Below are 24,406 nucleotides of genomic sequence, written 5' to 3' on the forward strand. Positions count from 1 at the left end.
GGTTGCAAGAAGGGTGATGCCTGCTGAGTGCCCAATCAACAATGGCAAGTTAAGGAGGCAGCTCCCATTCCCAGGTAGGTTTTTAAAACCTGCTTTTATTAATGAATTGTAAGTAATACAAATATTCCAAAAATATAAACAGACACTTAATGGCGTCCTACATTTCAAGTTTTTGAATACAACAAATTTATCAAATCATGAAGCAAGGTAGTCAGAATCCCATAGCCCAGTCACAGTGGGAAGCAGACCTCCCTTCAAATGGCATCTCGAAACGGGAATGTGGCAAACTTGGGGTAATTACAAGCAAAGAAGCTTATGGGCCAAAGAAGAGGGTCCCAGAACATTAAAGGAGGGGGCACATGGCTAGACCTTTGACCTCCTCCCAGTTGAATATGCAGATATTTACTGGCATTAAAAAAGAAAGAATAAGGAAAAAGAAAAAACTAAGTCCCCATTTCACAAAAAAGGTGACTTCAGGACAATAGTGGTTAAATAACCAACTGCAGATCTGAAGGGAAAATGGGCTTACCTTTCTCATACACTTGGCCTGGCAGGGAAACTATGCATAAACAGCCATTCGTGGGGCTGCCCTACCAATGAGGGCTCAGAACAGAACAAGGGCAGCAGAATCGCATGGGATCCATTTCCCAGGGAATGACTGCCTTGAGACTCCCATGCTTTTAGTATAAAGAAGTTTCTGGGCCACTGTTAAGAGGTGAGCTTACACATTTACACAAAAAATCTTTGGGAGGCAGGAGGGAGCTAAACAGAAGGTCCCAAGTTAACTGAAGGCAAATTCACGCAACCTCCTTAGTAAGGGACCCATGGGCCTACAGAGTGTCCCCTCTACAATGTGCAGAGTGAAAACCCTTACCTGACCCTTTACCAAACTGGTCCTGTGTCCAAAGCTCCCCCTATAAGAGGGACACGAACATCAGGCTTTTGATTTAGAAGCCCAATCAGAGAGACACACTGTGTCCCTGAAGAGGCACCTTAAAGAACTGAACCTGGCAGGGGGCAGATTCCTGGCATGGCTTGGTGCTGACACTAAGCATGGTGGCCTGACTCCCAAAGACCAGTTTCGACAGATTGCGGGATGAACTGGCTCCCTTCCAATCTTGCCCTCTTCCAAAAATGAGTCTGCCTGATTCCTATAAGGAATTGCAATCACTTGCCCCTAACATACTGTGGAACTTTAAAGTGGATGGCAATGATGGCTTCAGGCTGGCTCTGGTCCACACGGATGGCCTGTTGGGTCTGTTCAAGTTGCTTTTCTGGGAAAGTTAACAGGTGGGGGTGGAGATGGCATTTCTATGGAAGTCCTATGTGTGGGCAAGGAAGTTCTATAAAGCAAGGCTTCATGCAGGATACTCTACCCAAGCCAGCCTGGGCTTTGGTCATGGGTAATGCTCTAAGCACTCAGATAAATCTGATAGGAAAGGGGGTGGCACAGCCTCTTCCTCCATGTGGAAAAACATGGAGAGTCAAAGGAGGGCAAAAAAGTTCCCTAAAAATTCAATTGGTTTTGAGCTTCTTATTGCTTAAATAAGGAAAGTGTGGCTGGATCAAATGGCAGAAGACCTGGCCACAGGGTTAATCCTCAGGGTATGGTTTGGAAAGAGGCCCCTCCTGTCTCCAGGCAGGAAGCACTAAGGCCAGCGCCTGGATCTGAAGCCATAACTGGCCTTAGAGTCCAAGCTTCTACTTTCCATCAGGAGATGGCATTCCTGACTAGCACCTGGAACACTCTTCCCCTCAGTTGTGTCAGGATCCCACAGGGATCTGGGTATGATGCTGGGGGAAATGACCACATAAACTTTGGGGATTCTGTTCCATTCTGCGATGCTGAAAGACAAAGTCTCACAACCTTGGGACAAGGAGGGATGGTGGCACTGGAACACTGCAAAAAGAAGCTAGCCAGCCAGAACAGCTCAGAACCCTGAGCTGTTGCTCCACCACCTGGCTTTCATCAGATTGGTTAGTTTCTCAGGGTAGACCAAGTGTGGGAAAACTAAAAGAAGATAGTAGAATGAGTCCTGAGTTGGCGGTGTCCCTGCACCTAAAGCAATTCACAAATGATTTATGACACCTGCCTCCAGGGAAAACAGAGACGGGGATAGGAACTCGTTTCCACCCCAGGGGAAGGAGGGAAGAGAGGAGAGAACCCCACCCAGCCCTGTGGGGGAGGCCAGGATTAAGGCAGTGATGCTGAGGTGAGGCCCTTTTGGGGGGCCTCCTGTGCTCCCATTTCCAGCAGCACTTCCCCTTTTGTTTTCTGCCCTGGGGAAACTTCCATTTTGTGGAAGCATTCATGATTAAGAACCTTTGAAAGCAAAAGACACCCAAAGTGCAGGAAGATGACAAACCAAAAGACAATAGACCCCTTTCCCCTCAGTCCTGGAGATGCAGGAATTCTTAGGCCCAGGAGAGGAAGCGTGATAGCCAGGATAGATGAAGGCTGGAACAGACAGAGCTTGGCACAAGACAGGTCTCAAGAGAGGACAACAGGAAAGAGCACTGCCCAAGCAATGGGAGGGGCTGGGGCACCTTAGAGAGTCCTTCCTGGCCTTTGAAACAGAAGTGCTTTTGCCAGCACCAACAGAGAATCCCTGAAGAACAGACTTAGGAAAGAAGTTCAGCTCATCTACAAGCCAAGGGGATGCACATTCAGGCTTTGGGGGTTAATCTTTCACCTCCAGCACCACCCCATTCACCTCAGGTCCAGAACTGTAGCTCCAGAAACAAACCAGGCCCAACTCTCCATGTTTAGAAAGAGAATTTTAAAATGGAGTCAAGAACGGAAATAAGTTATATGTCCTCTTCCAGGGCAAGGAGAAGACCTCCTTCCCCACAGGATCAAGACTATGGCTAGGTGGTGAGGAAGGCAGGCCCAGTGCTTGAGCCTTGGGGAGACATAGAAAGGGCCCACGGCAGGCACTCAGCTGGAGGCAAGTGCAGCTGGTGGGCCACAGGACCTGATGGTCGCAGGGGTACTGGTTCTGGAAACGAGTTCTCATCTTCCCAGAAATGGCATCTTTTTGTCTGCAGCAGCTGGCTGGAGAAAGTTTTTAGGAAGTGTGCCTGGGGCATCCATAGCAGCCTCTGGCCCTTCCTTTCTCCTTGGCATAGGCCTTACAACACTAAGGGAAGGCCGTGGTTTGGCAACGGAGCCTGTGATAGTCTTCATTCCTGTAAAGCTCAGTGGCTCATGTGGTGACAGGAGAAGAGATGAACTAACTTGGGAAGAGTCTTGATCTCTCAGCTTCTCCTCCACTGAAACACTGAATTATCCCAAGGCCACAGTTCACCGCAAGACACACCTGCACACATACACTCACTCACGCTCAAAACACACACACACACACACACACACACACACACACACACACACACATACACACACACACATATATATATCTTGGAAACCCAACTCAGGAAGCAGGTAGCTCTAGATATCGTTGGTCTGATTTGCCCATTCGGTACCTAACCTGCCCTAAAGCTCTTTCCAATCAATTTTCCCTATTCCAGGCCCCATTTGGTGAGGTGCCCCAGCTTCCACTCAGTCTGTCAGGCTGATCAGAAAGGCACAGTGTAGCAAAGTTCCCTACTGGGATGGCCGTTGCTTGGAAGCAGGAAGGCTAAGGGGCCCGCAGCTGCCCAAGGCTGGTGTAGACATCATCTGCTCCACTCAATTCCTCAAAGATTGGAATCAGGTTCAGTAACTCGGTATCTGCCATGTCATCAAACCAGGACTGCACAGGCACCTGGAGCAGGAAAAAGGTAGTGTCAATCTCCTGGCTATCACTTCTTCCTTTTCTCACTGTGGATCCCCTGGAAGCTGTAGGATTGGCCTGGGGTAGTGTGCTCTTCTGGTGAAGACCTCAGTCCCCCAGCCCACTCCCTCTCCCAAGGCCTGCCACGTATGCCTGTCTGGACCACTCACTGCATTCTCTGGATGGAAGATGTAAGAAGCAGGTGAGTTGTCCAGGATGAGGGTTTTCCTCAGGTCCCTCCCCAGGCGGCTGAGGTCCTTGACATAGCAGCCCTGGTGGAACACACAGGACTCACGGAACAGGCGGGCCCGGAATACCCCACACCGGTCCAGCAGGTCGGTCACAGGGTCAGCATACTGGAAGGAGAGAGGATGCCTTGGTTTGGATGCAGTCCTGGTCCCCCTGTGGCATCCTGAGGACCAGCAGGCAGCTGCTGGACCACGCCTATAGCTGCCACACCTGTTTTTTCCTCCCCTTCTACCCACAGGTACCTTGGCTAGGCTGGCAGTGAAGAGAACACATTCAAAGAGTTCCCCCATTCGTCTCAGGAACTCATCCACGTAAGGCCTCTTGAGCACATATACCTGAGGAGAAGCAGAGCGGCTTGTTGGAGATGTCCTGTGAAGCAGAAGCCGCATGTGTCGTTCTCTTTCACTACTGATACAGAAAGTAGTAAACAGGTCAACTTCCCCCACCCCATCTCTTGGGCCAGTGGGCTGAACCCTTTTGCTCCAGCTCAGGCTAGCATCATTCCCTCACCAGGATTCTGCTGGTTCAGCAGTCCCAATCTTAACCCAGCTCAGAAAGAAACACATACACCATGTCCCAGGAGCCATCTCTGATTCTGGTGGTGGACCATTAGCTGCCTCCAGAAACAAGTAATCAAGAATAGGCCTCACGGATGGAAACAGCCTATCCTGGATTACTTGAATCCAGCCACAGCCTCTGTGGAAGCTTTCTGTCCTTGGCTCCAGCAGGACAGTCCGTCTAGGTTCCCATCAGGCAAGGACACAGATACTTCTTAAAACCTCTTCCTTCACTTGGTTTCTCTGAACTGTACCAGAAGTAACTTTTTTTCTCCCTGATGACCACAGTTGCTGTGTCATGCTGTAGCACACTACTGCCCCCTTCTATGCTCACACCTCTCAGCTAATCCTAACACCAGTATCCACCTTTCATGATCTTGCATGTTTTGCTCTAAAAGGTTCTTTGGCTACAGGTTCCCCATCAGTCCGTGTCCTATTGCTTCCTACCCTGAGTCTACATAAGTGCTTCTAGAACTACATCCTCAAAGTCCCTCTTATCCACACCATTCCTTAGTTCAAACAGTATACACCCTAACTCCCTTCTAGAGCTGGCCCAATTTGGCCATCAACTCACTTGACCCCTCTTAACTCTGCAAGAACCCTCTCTTCCAAGCATCCACAACTTTGTTCCCATTAGTTTCTCATTTTTTCAACCTCTACAACAAGCCCCTCCTTCTTCCTGGGTTTTTATCAAGCTTGACCTCCCCTTACCACTCTTTGCTCAAAACCCACCTTGGGTAGATGGTAGTCCATCCTCATTTTAATTTCATCCCCCCTTTTTGTTAAAATATTTGTATTAGTTATAGGTGGACACAATGCCTTTTTTATTTATCTTTTTATGTGGTGCTGAGGATCGAACCCAGGGCATCACACATGCGAGGCAAGTGCTCTACCACTGAGCCACAACCCCAGCCTAATCTCATCCCTTTTTTATTATTCATGCCCTCCTCATTAACCAGGAGGTCACAATACATATATGCCTATTTGAAAGTATGCCTTCCTCCTTTCTCCACGGATCTTACATATTTCATATTCTCAACTAGACTGTAAAGGGCTGCTGGGTCTGAGAGAGCCCCTTAATTGGGGTGGTGATGCGGAAACCTTCTAATGGAGGAGGGACATGATGACAACCCATGGAAGTCTCAAACCTCCTCTACTATTTGACCAGGTCATGTAAACAAGTATATAGGTTACCAGGTTCCAATGGCCTCTGATGTGCAGGCCAACCGGCAGGCTTTCTGAGCAAGCATTTTGGGTAAATGGTCTTTCTCTACCATTTCGTCTTTCACATGATCCTCAATCTCATACGGAGTATGTTATACAGGGTGGGAGCCTAGTTCTACTTAGAGTCAAGTGCTCTATGACAAATGTCTAAGAGCAGTTACTCGGGCAGCATACAGTATAGGAAACCAAGAGGAGGGAAATCAGAGAAAGTTTCATAGAGAATGAGATGCTTATACCAAGCAGACACACCAATTGTTCAAGAATAGAGACAAATGTAATAAATCCCTAAGGGCTGGTCACATGAAAGGATGGTGATTAATAAATAATAAACATTACTGTTATTAAATAATTAATTAAATAAGTTGTTCTTTCAAACATCCTGACTACAAAGATAAAAAAGGGTGACAGCTAGAGGGGCTGAAACGTTTTTGTTTGTTTTTAAGATGACAAAGCCTTGAGTGTCAAAGATACCAATGAAATAGGAGTAGCTGAAATTATAGAAAAGAGATCAATTGATGGAACACAAGCCCCGAAGAGGGTAGAGAACCCCAGTGTAGGTGAAGCAGAAGGCAGATTCCCTACCCTCTGTGCTGGGTGTGACCACGCAGGCAGCTTACCTGGTGAGTGGTCCCCTCAATCTCTACAGGCACTATGAAATCAGCATTGTTGATTGGCTAGAAGGCAGAAAAGTTAATAATATCAGCATGTGAAATATAGACAGAAAGCCCCACCATACCCCCGGGAGGGGTGGGGAGAAGCAGATCTTGGAAGACTTCAGGCAATTCCTTCTGTCCAGTCCACTAAGGGTCCCTTCTGGTTTTCTCTATTACTCAGTACCCCACTCACCAGCCATATTCTACCTGAGTTCAGAGTTTCAGGGCTTCACTGGGTTAACAAATATCCTGATAATAAATACCAGGGCACGGCCAAAGCTGACTGAACCATGTTTCTATGTCTCTCCTGTGTGGAGTACTGGCAGCTATCTCTGCTATGTGGTTGGAGGCAGATGCAGCCTGTTGGCAATGACTGGGGGATAACATTTTTAGATATCCGTGACACTACAGTGACTTGGCCTCTCCCTTCTAGTCACTGCTATTCTCACCTTTAGGTTGCCTCACAGCAATTGTTGGGTTCAAGGATGGGCCCGAGATGGGTATAGGAAGAGTGTTATATGTCATCTTACCTTAAAGGAGCTATGCACAAGGGTTTCATCCAGGTCAATGACCACACAGATCCTTCCTTGATCTTCCTCTGTCACCTCTGGGAGCAGGCAGGTCCCAGGGATCTAAAACCAGAGCCAGGTTGCTGAGATATACCCATCAAAAAAGCCCCAAAATTCCCTGCTGCAGAACTGTAGGAAGAGCAGGGTTGTTTTTGGAGCCAGAATCACCAACCCAGGACAGGGACCACTTAAAGGCAGAGAACAGAGGAGGTGGAGTAGAATTCTTGGTTTTAGCCTCCCAGTGGGCCTAGTAAGTGAATTGGACACTGAAGGTGGCAACTAGGGCTAAACACTGCAGGAAGAGGGTGTGTAGCACCAGCTATTCACAAAACTTAACGGTGGGCTCTTAGCAAATATTTAGAATGAACGGTTTCTCAGCATAGGGAATAAGGGCATTGCCCCGCCCACCAGGCTAGCCAGGGATCACAGGGTCAGTCAGATTCACGTACCTGATAAAACTGGTACTGGAGACACTGGAGCAGATCCGACTAGGGGAGAGAAGGAGGTGATCAGTGCCAACTCCCACATCCAAACCACTGCTCCTGGCTTCTCAAGAACCAGACACCTGGAAGCTCTTCACATAACAAAAGTGACTTTTTTTTTTTTTTTTTTGCGGTGCTGGGGATTGAACCCAGGGCCTTGTGTTTGTGAGGCAAGCCCTCTACCAACTGAGCTATATCCCCAGCCCAACAAAAGTCACCTTTTTTTTAAAGGAGCTGGTCAACAAAGAGGAAAGGTCAGAGCTTCCTTTCCACATTAGACCAGATCAGAGATGGAAAACACAATGTTCCTGTTCTTGGCTGTCACCACCTCTCAGCTGGACAAAATAAGAAACAAGGAACTTAAGTGGCTGTTGCAGGGACATAAAGTTAGAGGCAGAACCAAATCCTGAACTTTTATTGTGGCTGTTCAACCTCTTGCTTAGTTCTTAAACCCAGCCTCTCTTTAAGAACATGTGGGTTCTATGCCTTCCTTGAGGAGATGGGGAGGCATACCGAGGTGCCACAAAACATCCAAATAAGCCAATGTGAAGCCATTATGAGTACCAAAATGTGAGGGGAGCTGGAGTACAGAGATCAGAAAGATACCCCCTCCCACTTTTTGCCACGATATAGCTGTAAAAATTGTTATAACTATTCTTAATGAAAACCTCAAAGAAAAATTAATACCTAGCATTTACAAAAATCAAGTATTGACATTTTAGTATGTTTCCTTCAAGTATGTTTTAGCAATCTTTTTTTCCATAATATTAATACTATAAAGTTTCACAATCTGCTTTTTGGTTTAATGTTGCAACTCAACAGTTCTCCATGTTATTGAGCACTCTTCACAAAAATCAATTGCTTAGTAATACTGTCATGTTGCACTTCATGTAACCATTTCTCATCACTGGATAATGAAATGATTTTTCACTGATAAACATGTCTTTAGTGTGGTTTTCAGAGAAAGAAAGGACAGCTAGACCTTGGTGTTTCATAGAGGTGCCATTGGCAGAGTAATATTTGTTGGTCAGGACTGGCTCCACCCTCAAAATTTCAGACATATCACCTGGTCATTAGACAATCAAAAATACCTACATATTTTCAAATGCCTCACCAGGTGCAGGTGAAAACTGCTGGAAGGGTTATTAAGAGCATGGCAGAGTTGTCACTCTTTAATGCTGGTACCATCTGGAGTTCACTGAGCTCCAGCTGAAGGAAAAGTGGGGTAAGGAGATCTCTCTACTACGGTTTGTACAAAGCAGACAGCTTACAAGTCGACTGGTAGTAAAGCACTCAGGCAACAACTGTTATAAAAGCCACTCTAAGAGTATGCCCTTTACAACATTGTTACAGTCTAGTAAGATGGCACTCCGTGAAATTGGATGTTATCAGAAGTCCACTGAACTTCTGATTTGCAAACTCCCCTTCAACTATCTGAATGCTCCCTCTTCAAAACAGATCTCTGCTTCCAGAGTGCAACTACTGGTGCTTTGCAGGAGACGAATGAGGCCTATCTGGTTGGATTTCTTGAAGATACCAACCTGTGTGCTATCCATGCCAAATATGTGACAATTAAGCCAAAAGACAACTAGCATGCTGCATACATGGAGAGTGTGTTTAAGAATCCACTGTGAGTGGTAGACCACTTGCCTAGCATGAGTGAGGCACTGGGTTTGATTCTCTGTACCACATATAAATAAATAAAATAAAAGTCCATTGACAACTAAAAAAATTTTAAAAAATCCACTGTGATGGGAAACATTTCATTCTCAAAAAAAAAAAAAAAAAAATTTTTTTTTTCTCATTTTCTTCTTGTAATTGGCAGTTCTGACTAGTAGACTTTTCCCCCCATGGAGTCAAAAACCACCCAAATATATGATTACAAGTGGAAAAATGGAGGACAGAAATCAGGTACCAGCAGTTTTTCCATTTTCATTTGTGTGAAGTTTTAACAAACACAGGAATGTAAAAGATTAAGACAAGTCAAAACGTTCCAGTGAATAAATTTCAGCAGTTCAACATTATAACAATTATAAATAAACCTGTTAAGATTTTTATGGACAATGCCAGCATTTGTATTATTTCAAAACAAGTAAAATTCTTATCAATGGCAACTAAATGTTGCATCAGTTTTATTATACAGAAGTTTCCATTCATTTACTATACTTTCTAACTGAGTGGTCCTACAAGCAAATACATATTTTTAATATTGTCTGTCTCCTGTGCTGTTCCTTTAAGTTTGTTATTAAAATACATTAAACTATTAAAAAAAAGCCCAACAATAACCAAAAAAGAGAGTATGGCGGAGTTTCAATTCCTTGGTTCCCTGCAAGTCAGGTAAAATAGTGATGGCAGCTTTGCCTAGCAGAAAACAATAAACATATGCTTTACAGTCAGGAAAATCTAAGTTTGAATTCTGATACTACCCCTGATTAGCCATAAACTCTTCTGAGACTGCATAACCTCCAAGTCTGTTTCCACAGCTGCAAAGTAGGAATTCCATGAATTCTCCAGAGTTGCTGTGTGGATCACATGAGACAATACATGCAAAGGATTTTGCAGGGATCTTTAGAAACCACAGGGGCATCTGGATGGCATAATCACAAACAGGAAGCAAGAGAAAGGAGATAGAGAGTGGGCCTCTGAGTCAGAGATCTTTACAAACTCAAGCAAGGCTACTCTGCCCACTTGCTGTGGTCTGCAGGAATCTTCCACCAGCAGACCCTTGTTGTATCACATCACCCTACCCAGCTACCTTGGCAATGGTGTTGGCTTCCTCCTTGTATGCAGCAAGCTCAGTTGAGGAGCTTGACTGGCCAACATGCTGGGCACGAAAACAGCAGAAAAGGGCGTTGAAGATGTTACATCCACGAGGCTTCTTAGGAGAAGACTTGGAGACCAGGCCTAAAGAGGAAAGAATGACAGAGGCATCAGTTACACACAATTCTCTGCCTGCATCCCTTCCAGTCTGTATGCTCCACCAAGGCACACAGTATATGCCTGGTGAACAACCACATACAGTTAACAGTGAAACATGCATGTCTGTATTTCACTATTTTCACTTTACAGCAGAAATGGCAGGAAACCCCTGTTTAGTTTGGGCAACAGGAGACCATGAGCTGCAGAGGATCTGTTATTCATCCCATGGGCAGCAGTGGGGGTGAGGGGAGATGAGCCAGGTATAGAGCCTAGATGTTCTGTTGCTTTGGTTGCAACACACTGAACGTGCCCTAAAAAATAATTCTCAAAGATATAAATCTTCCCTGGCTAACAGTAGGTCCCAGCAATACCATTTTAGACAAGGAAGTAACCTAGTCCCCTTTGAGTTAGTGGAGCTGCAATGTTGGCTTCTGTAGATGCTGGGTAAGTGGCAGTAGAATTGAGTCCAGGTTGCATAAAAACTCCAGACTCTAGCCACTTTTCTTAATGCTCCCTTCCGTCAGAGACATGGAGCTTGATTGGTAAAACACGTGTGGATTAAGTCCATGGGATAAGAGCATCCAACCCCTGGTCCTAGGTTAAGGTCTCAGTTTCTAGACTACAGCTGCTTAGCCCTACTTTGGCAATTTGGGCTTTGAAAATGAGGCTTTGGAAGGCAGCCCCAGAAAGGCAAAGCAGAGACAAAAAACTATGGCATTTGTAGGACTGACCAGAAATGGACTTCGAAATATCTTTTGCAAGTTCATTTTTCTTTAGATTGACTGTTCAACTATTGTGCAAGACCGGGGAGACACAATGGGTACTGTGGTCAGGAGGTGGCGCTGCACAACCACTCTCAGAATGGTCCCTGCCACAGGTCTCTCCCAGAGCCTGAGTGGAGATTGGCCTAAGAATTAAACCCAAGCCATTCCAGTTTAAAACAGAGGGCAAATGCCTGCGTCTTTGCAGGGGAAGGAAAGGAAACAACGTGCCACTGAGGTTTCCATGTATTCTACTTTGGGAAGGCAATATGGTGGGGCCACTCAGGAGCCACTTGGAACTCCTGCAGCTCAGTTCAGTCCTCAGGTAGCCCTTGTACACATGGGTGATGGGAGAGCCAGTGGAATATCCAGTTATTGGGCTGCCTGTGACCCTGGACAGGAGGAGAGAAAACCAAACTTTTCAGGACCAAGGGGAGGAAGTGTCCTTGTATAGCAGTAAAAGTAAAGTCACCACCACCCAAAAAACAACAGATTTCGGCTCAAGAGAAAGGCAAAGACTTTTGACAGGTGCAGCACAAGCCTCTTCAGTTGGGTCCAGAGGTCTTGCCCTCCCTTCCCTGGTTAGGCCAGAGCCCTTGACATTGGTATAACTGCTGGGAACCTTTTAGAAAATGATAGTCTTTCCAGCAATTAACTCCAAAGCCTAGATGTTACTCTTAAGCTCCTGGACCTGAAAAACCAAGATTTGGGGTGCAGTGGGGTGGGGGATTTTGTCATAAAGATGTGCTGGAGACAGTTCTCAAAGCTCCTGATTCAGAGACCAAATTCTGAGCACAGCCCAGTACTTAAAGACATGTGAGGTTCCTTGGACTGCCCCCCCACCACACACTATTCTTATAAATCTATGCAAAAACCAGAGGGAAAGGGCAGCTTCCCCACCTGCCTGTTGGCCCACATTAAATTTCAAGTCCAGGAACTCAGGCAGACACTGACATAAAGCTCCAAGACCAAAGCTGAACCATTGCTTTTCCTTTGGTTTATGGTTTCTTCATGCAGAACCACAATTGGAGGCTTAACCCAGCACGGTAACCTTTCTTAAGAGGCCACACAGCCGGGTTCTTTCCTGAAGAGAGGCTGTCAGGAATGCACTCAGCATCTTAGTGACAGACACTGTGAAGGCTGAGTAATCCTGAGAGGCAGCAGGGTGAAAGGGGAAGCAGGCTGGGGCCATGGAGAGGCCTTGCCTGCACCCACTGCAGGAGGTCCAACAGGCACAAGTGCCTCGGTCTTATACAGGGAGCTTGGATTCTGCAGAGCATTAAATAAGGGTCTTCTCAAAAACACAATGTGATTGGGAGCCCCTGTGCCTCAGAGATCACAAATGTTCTGACCTTGGGGGCAGGCGTTTAAAGCAGAATACTCCAGACCCACAACAGCAAGGTCAATACCCCCATTATCCCTCACTCCCACTATGCTATGGGCCTCTCTCCCCTCCTTTCTCCAGGCTGTATGTCCTTCTTACCTTTACAAACACCACTCCTGAGAATTCATCCAGGTCTACTTCAGCCTCCCACAACATGGATGCCTTCCCACAGGGCCTGTAAGAGCCTCACCCCAGTATATGTCAGTCTCTGACGTCTATGTACCAAGTGCTCAAAAACTTTTTGATTGGCTGTATAGTAACTCCAAGGGTCTCAGGGTCTTTGTCACTTTAGAGCTAGAACTTGGGAAATCTCTACTAGTTTGCAACAGCCCGGAAGAGCTGGAAACAGAAAAAAAAAAATCCTTGAGGAAAGCGGCACTAAAGGAGCTGAGTACCTGAGGGAAGTCACTGAGTCTTTCTGGGCCCCAGTCATGTTTACTGAGCGCTAATGATGTGCCAGACCTGTGTTGGGCACTTGTTGGGCAAATGTGTTGCCTCATTTAATCCTCAATACAAATTCATTAAGAGGTACTAATGCTCCAATTTACAGAAGGGAAGCTGAAGCATTGACAGGTTAAGTAATCTGCTCAAGGTCATGCAAGTAGTATAACAGCAGAGCCAGGATTTGAACCTAGATCTGCCTGAATCCAGTCAAGACTCCTAACCATTATCCTACAGGGCCTTTGACAGTACAAGGACATTATGCACATTACTCATGCAACTATTGGGAAGTTTGGGAGCGCTTTTGAGGTCTTTTCTTGGGAACTTTTGCTCTATTCCTCTCTAGGATGGGCTGGGCTGGTGAAAGATCAGTTTGGAGTCCCACCCCCTACTTTCTTACATTCTCTTAGGCAGCCCATCAAAGGCACAGGGAATAGTATAAGTTTCTGGAATTCCACTCCAAGGGAATCCACTCCCATTCCTTCTCTGTACCTGCTATGACCAGCAGATACTGGGGTGATGATGCCGGAGGGTGGAACCAGGAGCTCTGGTCCAAGACCCACTTTGTTTGGTGGATTTGGAATCACACACCAGAGTGGGATCTGAATATCAGTGTTTCAATGGCTCCTTTCAGCCAACACTCAGCATTGTATCCCTAAAAGCGAAGTGCAGGCCACTCTCTAACCTCTCAGTATGATGAGGAGAGGGCACCGGCCTCCCTACCCAGAAAAGGAACACTGGACACAAGAGGATTTACAGGCCTGAAGGCATTTCATTCCATATGGCTTTCCCAACGAAGGAAGGCAGGATTCCAATGGGTATCATGAAGTTCCACGGTCAGCTGCTCTCCTTCTTTCATCCCCCTGCTGCTACCCTCTTTGTGGGCATTCAGTCCTTCTGTCCTGCCCAGCTGATGTGCATCTGCTCTCACTGCTCCAGATATCTGGTTTAGGGCTAAATGTCTAAAAGGACCAGCATGGACTTGATGAAGAAGGCAGCTCTGACGCAAGAAGAAAGTGGGCATTGTTGCTGGAGACTGGGAAACCAAGACACAAGCTTACTGCTGGAGACTTCCTACTGAGGAAGGATGCAGAGAATAGGGGGATGCAAGAGTGCTCCCTCTACTCTGATGACTGCCTGGGCTGAGGTCCAGGTTCTGCCAGTTACTAATTCAACCATACAGCCTCTTGGAGCCAAGTTTCCTCATCCATAAACTGGATAACAGCAGACCTCACTCAGGACTGAAAGGATAAACAAAACTTAAGAGTAAGGCACTGTGCAAACTCTTGAGACCAAATGCTATGCTTGGTTTAATTATTATCTAATTGGCAACATCCTGCACCTCATTCATGGGACTCACCATAGATCACTAATTGGTAACATCCTGGGTCTTATTCCAGGGGACCAGCAACAGTGAACTAGAAGCGCTCCCAGCCCATCATGGGACTGAAGTCCAAGAATACAAGATAAGGGAAGATCACCTGGAAACTCTCATTATAAGCAGGTTTTGAAAAGTCAAAACAACCTCTATACCTTCTCCCAAACCTACCACAATTTGTGTTCCAGTAATATAAAACCCCTGACTAGTACTCCATGAATTTAAGGAAAGCAGGTAAGGCTGTCATATTTGATGTGAACACTGTCCTCTCCCTGTATATCCCCCTCATTGCTTCAAGAAGCACCAGATAAGGACACTATTATTGATCTCTGCCTCAAAGAAGCACGTGTGGTCCACCAGCACACACACCACACACACACACACACACACACACACACACACACACACACCAGACTTAGCAGGACAACACTATTTTTAACCTTCTTTTGAAGGTCAGGTCCAGGTTCACATATCACTGTTTGCCAACAACACAGCTTGGTATCCCAATAAAGGAACTCCTCACAGGAAATCCGCTCAAGACTGGGCAGAAGAAAACCTCAGGCTATTGAATTTTAGCAAGCCCATTTACATCCAAGTATACTTTCCTGGTTTACCCCACAGAAAAGTATTTCCTTCCCCACTACTTCCCATCCCTCCACAGCAAAAGGTTTAGTCTGGCTATTGCTATAAAATGGCCTCTCTGAGGGGCCTCTCTCCTTAGCTATTGGAGGAAGGAGAGTTATTTGGAGCATTTCCGGCCCTTCTTGGCCAGCTGCCTGGGCCCTGTGGCCAAGACACATCTGATTGGGGCTCCCCATGGAGAGGAGTCCTCCCAGGTTCTTGGCAAAGGGCATCTGTGCCTTGGCTAAGGGCAGGAGCTAAAGTGCCAGGTGGATGGAAGGGCGTCTTAGACCAGCAGGTGAGTGGGCAGGGAGACAAAAGATGGTAAGAGATGCCTAGTCATTCCCCACACAGGTAACACTGGCAACAACAGGGAGAACGGACCTCTTTTCACAGTGCCCAAGCACTGACACTGTTCTTTTCAGCTAACAGGCAATCAGGGTCTCACCCAACTGAGGCCCAGATCCCAAAGTTCTAAAAAAGTAGCTATGACTCTGACTGCATGGACTTTTTTTTTTTTTAAAGCAGTTTAAGCCATACTGTTTGGTTCATACCAGCACATTCTACACACTAGTGCTTTTCCTGTGGTCAGTAACTGGGACAGTCCTGCTCCCTGAATGTCTTCTTTCTAAGAAAGGACTTCTTTGAGACCTGGATCCTTAATGCTACCTGTGGAATGAGGTTGGGGTCACAGGTCACATGCTACCATGCCTCCTGTCTTTTTCCTGTACCCTTTAGCAATCTGGTCGCTGCTCTCAACTTTAGGGACCTTCTCTCAAGGATTCAGTTTTGGGAGGAGGGGACTCCTGGCAACTTCTAAAGCATGAGCAACATACTCTGTTGATTTCAGAATTGGCTCAAAAGGAGTTACTGGCAAAACAGCCTACTAGGTAACTCCAACATTCTTTGAAAATGTACTGGTGTGGGGTCCCCTACTTTCTGGAGACAGAGAAGTTTCCTCACAGATATGTTAACAGCAGGCACAGTCCTCTAGCTCCAATTCAGAGGAGTCCTGGGGGGTATTCCTGATGTTAAGAACAAACCTAAGATGCCATCCAAGAAAACTCTAAGGGCTGGTTGGGTGGGCATGGTGGTGTATTCCAGCTACTTGGAAGGCTGAGGCAGGAGGATCCAATCAAGGTGAGCCTGGGCAACTCAGTGAGAACTTGTTTCAAAATTTAAAAAAGGGCTGGAGATGTAGCTATCAAGGGGGTGGGGGCGGATTCTAAGGGTTAGATCCCACCCTCTGCCTCTGAGGATACACCAGCCCATGCAGCACCAGCTACGGCAGGGGCACTATTGTAGGGATTAGAAATCAGTCAACTTGAGCCTGTTTCCTCCTGAGGAGGTGCTGAGCTGAGCAACAGAAACCTGACACATAGGACACAAACACCCTGGTGATGGCTGCTTCAGTTCTTGCCTTGGTTTTCTGCCCCTGACTCCTAGAATGCTCTAGTCAAATACCAAGAAGAAACCAGTGCCTCTTTCTCCTCCAGCTATGTAAGCCTACATGTTGCATGAGGGTGAGATGGAGAAAGGGCAACAAAGACACAGGCAAGTAAGGGAACCCTCTGACCAGTGAACAAAATAGTGGTTATCCAAAGTTTTAAAACCTGGCTCTGGGGCCTAGGGATGCAGCGCAGAGGTAGGGCACTTGTTTAGCATGTATGAGATCCATCCCCAGCACTGAGACAAACACACAAACACACACGCACCAAAACAACAACAACAAACCTCAGTTCTTCTATGCATAAGCAATGCAATCAGGGCCTCAGTTTCTTCATTTGTAAAACATTTCAGAGCATGAGAATAAAAAGGAACTCAGGGAGCATCCTGGCACTAATAACAGTTCAGTTTCAGCTGCCAGTCATTAAGAGCAAAGCACTTCCATACTCAAAATTTCAATCTCAAAATTTTCACACTAAAAGGGACCATAGAGATTTTTTCTTGCTCATTTCAGAGGTCATGCAGAGGTAGTGACAGGACCAAGCACTGAGATTGGCCGACAAATTCCTTCCTCCTGTAGCAGGCCTCTGCAAAAGGACTAAGAGGGCAGTGCCATGCTAGGAGTGTGCCAAGGTACCATCTACCTCCAGGGACACTCACCCACTCCTCCCACACTCCTCAGCTTCACCTAGGTCCAGCCAAACAGTGTAGCTGTGTCTACCTGAGAGAGCACTGAGCTGGAAGTCAGGAAAACTGGTTTATGCCGCGGCAGCTCTGGGGCTCAGTTTATTCACAGGTCAGTGGGAAAAGGTCTCCTCTGCCTGGTCCTTTATAAGGTGGCTTCAGATCACCTGGGGAGTGAACTCAAAGGCACTCCAAAAAATGGAATGCCAATGCAAATGAGAGGCTTGTGGGGCTGGTTAAGGTTGAACTCTTATAGTTCAAAGTCTGGATGACTGCAGGGTTGTGCCCTCAGGTAAAGGTCTTCTTTTATCTGTCAAGTAACTACTACCTCATAAGGTTGTTGAGGTGATTAAGTGAGGTACTAGATACAATATTCTAGAAAATTCAGTATCTTGCCCATGGTAAGTGCTCTATAAATACTGGCTGTGACCATTACTGGGTAAGTAAGGATCATTACTCTGTCCATTCACCCAGGAAACTTTATGACTCCCTTTGAGGAACATAGGATCTTTAACAAACAGTAAAACTGGACCCCCAAGGGGAATCTTCCTGCTCAGGGCTGAACAGGCATTTGGAGCCACTGCTGTGCTTACCTGGCTCTTCTCCGAGGACACCTGTCAGAATCACAGGGAGCATTTGGAACACAAGCATGCCTGGCCCACCTGTCATGCTCTGATGATTCAGTAAGTCGCAGGTGGGGGTCGGTAATTTTAGCAAGTGTCACAGGAGATTCTGATGTATGTCCCTGGCTGAGTGTCAATGTCTAAAATTGCCAAGGGTCTCCAACCAGCCCTTCCAAGACTGGAACATGATTCAGCCAAAGTCCTGTTGGCCCCTCTCCCCACCATATCTGAGGGCTTAGAGTATCTGCAGGTCTCAAAGAATCCATGCCCAGGGCCTGGTTTGCCCTTCTAGGGTCACTTGTTCTATTTCCTACATAAATCAAAAGATCCAAGTCAGCTCTCCCTGCAGGTCTCTGCTGCTGTGGGAGGGGCTCCACCCTATTCTGCTATGGAAACAGAAGAGCTGGGATGCACTGTCCCTTCCCATAGGTCTGTTTATGCAATTTATGTCTTCCCATAAGTCTGCTTGGTTTTCATTGGGGTTGGGACTATGTCTGTTCCCTGGAAATAAGGCAGGTGGGAAAGAGCAAATTTGACAGAATGGAAAAACTATGTCAAGAGACAGAAGAGAATCAAATGTGGTAGTGCATGTCTATAATCCCAGTCACTTGGGAGGCTGAAGCAGAAAGGTCACAAGTTAGAAACCCTGTCTCAAAAAATAAATAAATAAATAAATAAATAAATAAATAAATAAAAGAGGATTGGGTAGATGTAGCTCAGTGGTAGAGTGCCCTGGGTTCAATCTCCAGTATTGTGGGGAGGAGACAGAGATAAATGATTAAGAGCAAAGGCTGGTTTGGGGGTGGGAAAGGGGGTGGGGCTTAAGAGCTCCTAGGAGGGAAAGGAAATGTCAGATCTACTGAGAAATCAGCTAGCCAATAAAACACGGCATGTACACCTCCCGCCCAGAGGGAGACTGTGGTGCCCCCTGGAATACCCATTGAGCAGAAACAGATCCTGGTGCAGGCACATCCAGACCTAAAGGGCTAGGCACTTTGCTGACAAAGAAACTCTATTTTAGTTGATCTCTGGTCCAGAGAGGCTTCCAGTTCTAAGAAATCAACTTTTCCACTTTGATTTCTACTACTTCTTTCATAAGATTTGCATGTTAATGTGCTCATCTGCATCCCAGTTGGGAACTATCCCCCACTTCAGAAGAAGGAGAGAATTATGTCAGAGCCACACCCCATATTTGCCCCCCACACACAAGTGAATTAATTTCTAAGCTTCCTAGATCTGGCCAGCCTGAGACAGAATGAAAAGCAGTTTAATGCTACTTTTGTGCTCTCTCAATGTTCTATCTCCAAACCAAAGCTGTGAAGGCATAGCTTAAGACAATATATTTCTCTTCAAAAACTGTTTCTTTTTCCTGTTATTAAGATTCCTTAAAAGAAATCTGAATTTCTCAGTGCTCATTAACTCTCAAAGCAAATGCAAACTATATGAGAATGTGGCACATAGTACTCTTGAGTATTGTTATAGCCATCTTTGGGAGGTACCACAACTGCTGTGAAGGTTTAGTTAAGACTTCAGAGACTTATATAAGGCATATAACTCACTGGCCTCCTCCCAGATGCCCAGGCACCAGACAAAATGACTTTAGTCCCAAGGCACAAGCGCTACTCAAGGCACGTGCAGATAAAATCCCATTCCAAGTCACACTGGCATAAAGAAGGGGTCTGTGCAGGAAGGATGTGTGTAAGCCTTAGAGGTTGATTCTTCCAGAAGGCCCAAAACCCCACATTGGTGTACCCTCTGACAACAACAGTAAATCCCACAAGACTGTTATTTAACCTATGTGTCCTTGGAATGGAAGAGGGAGAACTGTGTGGCAGTCTAGCTACATTAAAAAAAAGGACATTAATATTTACCAATCATCTACTAAGTAGCTGGCATTATAGAAAGGTAGATCTTATTATTTTACAGATAAATTGCTTGGAATACTAAAGTTATTTGTCAAATCTCATTGTCAACAGGTAGAACAGAGTCTGAACCCAGGCCTGAAACCACCTATTTTGTTACAGGAACAACTATTCCCTAATAATAATGAACACTTTTACTGCCTCTGCACACTACCTTGATATTATTTTGCCCAATCCAAGATTCAAACTTCCTAGACAATAAATAAGAGATAATTGTCCAAAAGCTAGCAGGAAGAAAACTGAGGGGGAAAAATGAAGGGAAGATGTGTGTACATATACAATGCCACGTATATTTACATACTGTCTTTCCCGTATTTAAGAACATTTCTATTAATTATCCACAGAAAAGTTGGGAACATTGATTCACCTGGGCTAGAAATGTGACTTCTACAGTTTTTACCATTTTAACAAACTCCACCCTAAAGTATTTGGGAGGTTCACAAAAAAGAAACAATCACGTCATTTCTTTAATTTTTCTCAAGTTGTCTCTAGCTGAGAGGGAGGAGACAAATACCACCACTATGCCGTCTCCCTGAGGAATTTTTCACAGGAATTCCCAAGTCCTGCTCAGTGACTCTAAGTCAGTGGGGAAGACCCAGCTCCAGATGCTGAGCATTTACAAACTTTGTCGCTGAGTTAGAGGTACTCCCCTAAATCAGAAAACTCAAGCTGAAATATCCACGCAGGCCCAACCAAAGTGGAGAAAAAGCTCCAAAGGAGACACAGGGGTAAGCCTCAGTGGCCTGAGATGGTACAAAAGACCAAGGTTGGACTGGAGAGAAGAGCAAGCGTAAGCATACACCCTGCCCTGCAACTCAGCCAAGGAGCACTCCACCCACAGAGACTGCTGAGGAAGAAAGGCCAGCAAGACTCCTTTTTCAGCTTTCCCCATTAAGGGCTTAGCTACCTCTATAGCAAAAGGTGTTTGGACAGTTTCTTGAGAGAATGAGGCAGACTTTCTTCCTTTTGTGAAGAAAGCAGGAGCTACAAAAACTTTCCACCACCCTAATTTTTAAGGATGTCAGAGAGTCTGAGAAGAATTCTTACCTTATCTATCAGAATCTGTACAGTTTCACATGTGAGAATCCAAGGCTTCATCATCCCTCCCTAAGAAGGGGCATCATCAAGTCTCTCCCACAAGGAACTATCTCCAACTCCCCCAAAAGGGCTGCAGGTCACCGAGCTGGGGAAGAGGTTGCCTATCCATTTCATCTCACGCTGGTAGGTCACAGGGTGGGTCCTGTTTCCTTGGCTTTTTCCCATCAAAGCACAGAACCTACAGCACAACCTCCCAGTAATGGGGTGACACACTCCTATGGGGCTGCAATAAGTGGCCATTCTTGCCAAACTGATATTAACTTTTCTCTTTTATTTTTGATGTTACACACAATCCCATCCTTGCTGTACCAGGAAGCCATTTCACCCATCTGTCTGGGAAGATGATCCAATTTTGGTGCTTTTATCATAGAAGCTTTCAGCAACTTTGTTCTACTTCCCCTACTGTAATTACTTTTGAATCATCAGCACAACCAGACAGCCTTAAAGCTCAAAGAATGCTAAAAATGAAGGGGGGAAAAAGTTGTGATGGAAAATAACTTCACTAAAAAGCTACTCAAGCTAAGAGCAATTTGTTTCTTTCCAGAAATTTACTTATTAATAAATTGCTTTACACTCCTTCCCCTTTTTCCAAAGGTAGACAGGGCCTGGGGATGGGATGTGGTGGAGAGGGGGGAGGGTAGGAACTCTTAATTAAAGGAGCTAATTAAAACAGCCTAGTTTTGGTTTTAAGATGCAGTTCTGTTTGTAAATGATGTGGGGTTCAAAAAGTTGGCTTGGTGGTTGCTGAGTGCCCAAGCAGTCCAGAAAAGAGGTATGCCTTCTCTGGAATGCAGTCAAATTTCACTGGGAGGGGTAGGTAAGACCCAGTTACTGGCTTAAAAATTTAGATTGGTCCAAGGATAAATCTGAAGGACAAATCAACCCCCCCCCCCCCACACACACACAGAAAACAAGAAAATCAACCAACACCAGCAACTTGACACTGTCAAGGAACCAGCTGCTTTGCTTTCTGCTGTTATCTATTTTGTCTCCTGCCACATGCCCTGGTGGATGAAACTTCCAGCTCTGCTTTGTAAGATCCCACTTCACAGTTCTGATTTCCCTCCTCCTGGTGTGTCCCCACCATCCAGGGCCTGTGCATGACAGAAGGATCAAGGAGGAAGCACAGGGTTTTTCTTCCTGGCATCTCACCACCGCCCCATTTTGTATCCTTCCACATCCAGCTTTCTTCCGCTGGTTAGTGCTTATGGTCCTTTCCTGGGATGAAGCTGGGAAGCGTGGGAAGAGTCTGGCAGTGAATTATAAACACAGGAAGCCTCCCCTTCTAGGCTCAGCACAGAAGAGCAGCCAGCAGAGGCGGTGAATTTGCTGCCTGGGTCACACAGCCAGGTCTGTGATACAGCCAGGAGAGCAGGGATCCTGGCAACACCAAGATCAGGGAGACAGGGGCCTTCTTGGGGTAGGGGATCTGAGTAGGCAAAGCTCCATTCCTCCTCGGGATAGGCTTATTTAAAGGGGCAGGGACGCAAGAAGCAAACAGTGCCCCTCCCCCCTCTACTAAGGGAATTCCAGAGAGGCTGACACACCATCCCAGCTGCTTTGCCTCTAGGCAAGTTGGGGGGAGCTCCTTGGGAACATGAACCCCGGGAATAAGGTGACCTGCTGATTAATGCTGCCAAACAGGGATGTGGAGCGACACCAATAAGGCCCCGCAGCTGGCTGCCCACCAGCCTCTAGGCCTCATTTTAGCCCGGGTCCTTCATGCCCTGTTGGAGGGGGTTGGAGGGCAGGAATGCTCTGGAGCGTGCTCTCTCCTCAGCCTCGCGGCCAAGTGGTCCCAGTCCTAGGAGTTCTCCAGAAAAAAAGAGACACTAATCCTTACGCCCCAAGGAAATTCTACCCATTATTTTGGACACATTCCTCGAGGCCAGAACAACATGGGGGAGGGGGAGAGTTTCAGGGTTCCCACTGTGACCAAACAGCTAGCCCATCCACTCGTCCCCATCTTCTCCTCGCCCCCGCAAAAGGCCGAGGCCTCACTCCGCTCGCGTCCCCAAGCCCACCCCGGAAAGGGCCCGTAATCCCCTTGCGTCTCCACCTGACCCTCAGGAAGGCAAGGGCAGCGAGTCGTTGCCCACAGAGAACTCGCACTTTTTCGCTGCGCGATTCAGAAACACGCCGGGTCTGATGCCATTCGGCGAATTATGTAACCAGGGACACCGCTCCCGGGCTAAACAAACGCCGCTCTGTGTGTGCAGCGGCGGCCCCGGGGGAGCGCACCGGGGCAGGGAGGGGCTTCGGCCGGGCTTCGGGTCGGGCTTGTTTGCTCAGCAAAACCGGAGTGGGCAGCCGCGCAAGAGCCCTGAACCGCCTAGGTCCTGGGCCCGACGCTGAGCCATGAGCTGGCCAAGTCTGGTCCGCCAGGGCCCGAGCCCCTCCCCCATCACGGCCGCCCCCGCCTCCAGACCGTGAACTTGGTCCCAAGTCCCACCGGACGCCGTCATCGCCTGCTGCCAGAGCGACCTCAGGCTTGGGGGCCCTGGCAAGTGATGAACTCCAGTGCCATTCCAGCTTGGGACCCCTCTGTATCCCTCCTCACCCTTTCCTTCGTTGCTGGGGCAGCTGCGCGCAGCGGTGCAGGAAAGTGACTACCCCCACCTCCACCTCAACTCTGGAGGGGGCGGACGTGGTGGGCTCTTGTTTGGAGCTCTACCACTCAGTCTCTGCCCGGGGGGAGGGTTGCAGGACGCGGTGACAGCTGAGCGATGACACCCCTCCCCCTTGGGTGCGGAGAGCTCGGGCTCTGCGCGGCCCCCACCGAGTCTGAGTGCGGACCAGGACGCGGGGGCAAAAGAACCAGGGTGTCAGGATGGAATCGCCCGCCCTGAGCCCTGAGAGATGAGGGGCCAAGACGAGGGTTCTGGGATGTGCTAGCCCCCTCCCTGCCCGGGGGCGACGCAAAGTTTTGGGAAGTTGCTACCCCTACCTTGCTTGGTGAGCACCAGGGCGTCTTCCCTCCGCGCCTGGGTGATGATGGAGCCGTGTTCCATCTAACAATTCCGCGGGCCCGGGCTGGCTGGGCGGGAGGACCGGCGGGCACGCAGGCTTGGCTGGGCTGGGGGGCCTGGGCGGGGGCCCGCTCCGGCTCCCAAGACTCCGACTCCCACAGCTGTTCACATCCCCCCTCTCGTTTCCTCCCCGGGCCGGGAAGGGAGGCGGCCTGTACTGAGGGCGGGCGGCCCGGGTAGCGGCTCCCCCGGGTGCCCCCGGCCCCGATCCCCCGGTGGCAGCTCCGGGCTCCTCAGTTTGGGTCCAACATGGAGAATCCGGAGCGAAAACAAGAGGAGGAAATGGGACACGGGGCGGTTTCCAGGCTCCCCCCTCCCCTCCGTACTCCAGATAAACAACCCGCGGCTGCAGCGCCCACCCCCGCGCGACTCCTGGCTCTTGACCCGGTCTCTCCACGGCCTGCCGGCGCTTCCCACTCCAGGCCAGCGTCCTAGGCCCGGGGACCCTCCACCTGTGAGCGGCCTGGACTGCGGACGGTCCGGAGCTTTGCTATTTTGTTACTGAAAAAGCGAATCCCCGAGGGGGGTGGGGTGGCAGGCGGGCAGGCTGGCGGGGGAGACTTGAAACCGCTCCGGCGTTCCGATTGGCCCTC

At 47.7% G+C, this 24,406-nt stretch overlaps 1 protein-coding gene across 1 annotated transcript; it reads right to left on the reverse strand.

Moving 5' to 3' along the window:
• Nucleotides 1–75: 75 nt before the first annotated feature.
• Ctdsp2 (CTD small phosphatase 2) lies at nucleotides 76–24,311 on the reverse strand. Its single transcript, XM_047549152.1, has 8 exons — nucleotides 23,732–24,311; nucleotides 10,263–10,411; nucleotides 7,475–7,513; nucleotides 6,987–7,088; nucleotides 6,421–6,477; nucleotides 4,265–4,357; nucleotides 3,944–4,129; nucleotides 76–3,764 (listed from the first exon to the last, which is right to left on the reverse strand). Exons 1-8 carry the CDS (start codon nucleotides 23,793–23,795, stop codon nucleotides 3,639–3,641), a joined length of 816 nt encoding a protein of 271 aa, XP_047405108.1. The 5' UTR covers nucleotides 23,796–24,311; the 3' UTR covers nucleotides 76–3,638.
• Between the last annotated feature and the right edge of the window lie 95 nt (nucleotides 24,312–24,406).

This window comes from Sciurus carolinensis, chromosome 4, assembly GCF_902686445.1.
Source record: "Sciurus carolinensis chromosome 4, mSciCar1.2, whole genome shotgun sequence".
In the NCBI taxonomy this organism is placed as follows: Eukaryota; Metazoa; Chordata; class Mammalia; order Rodentia; family Sciuridae; genus Sciurus; species Sciurus carolinensis.

Bases quoted from the DNA above. Each gene is read 5' to 3' on its own strand.
- Ctdsp2 (XM_047549152.1), bottom strand. From the start codon at position 23,795: ATGGAACACGGCTCCATCATCACCCAGGCGCGGAGGGAAGACGCCCTG. The intron at 6,478-6,986 runs GTAAGATGACAT...TCTGCCTTCTAG, and splicing joins TTGTGCATAGCTCCTTTAAG to CCAATCAACAATGCTGATTT. The intron at 4,130-4,264 runs GTACCTGTGGGT...CTCTCCTTCCAG, and splicing joins TCACTGCCAGCCTAGCCAAG to TATGCTGACCCTGTGACCGA.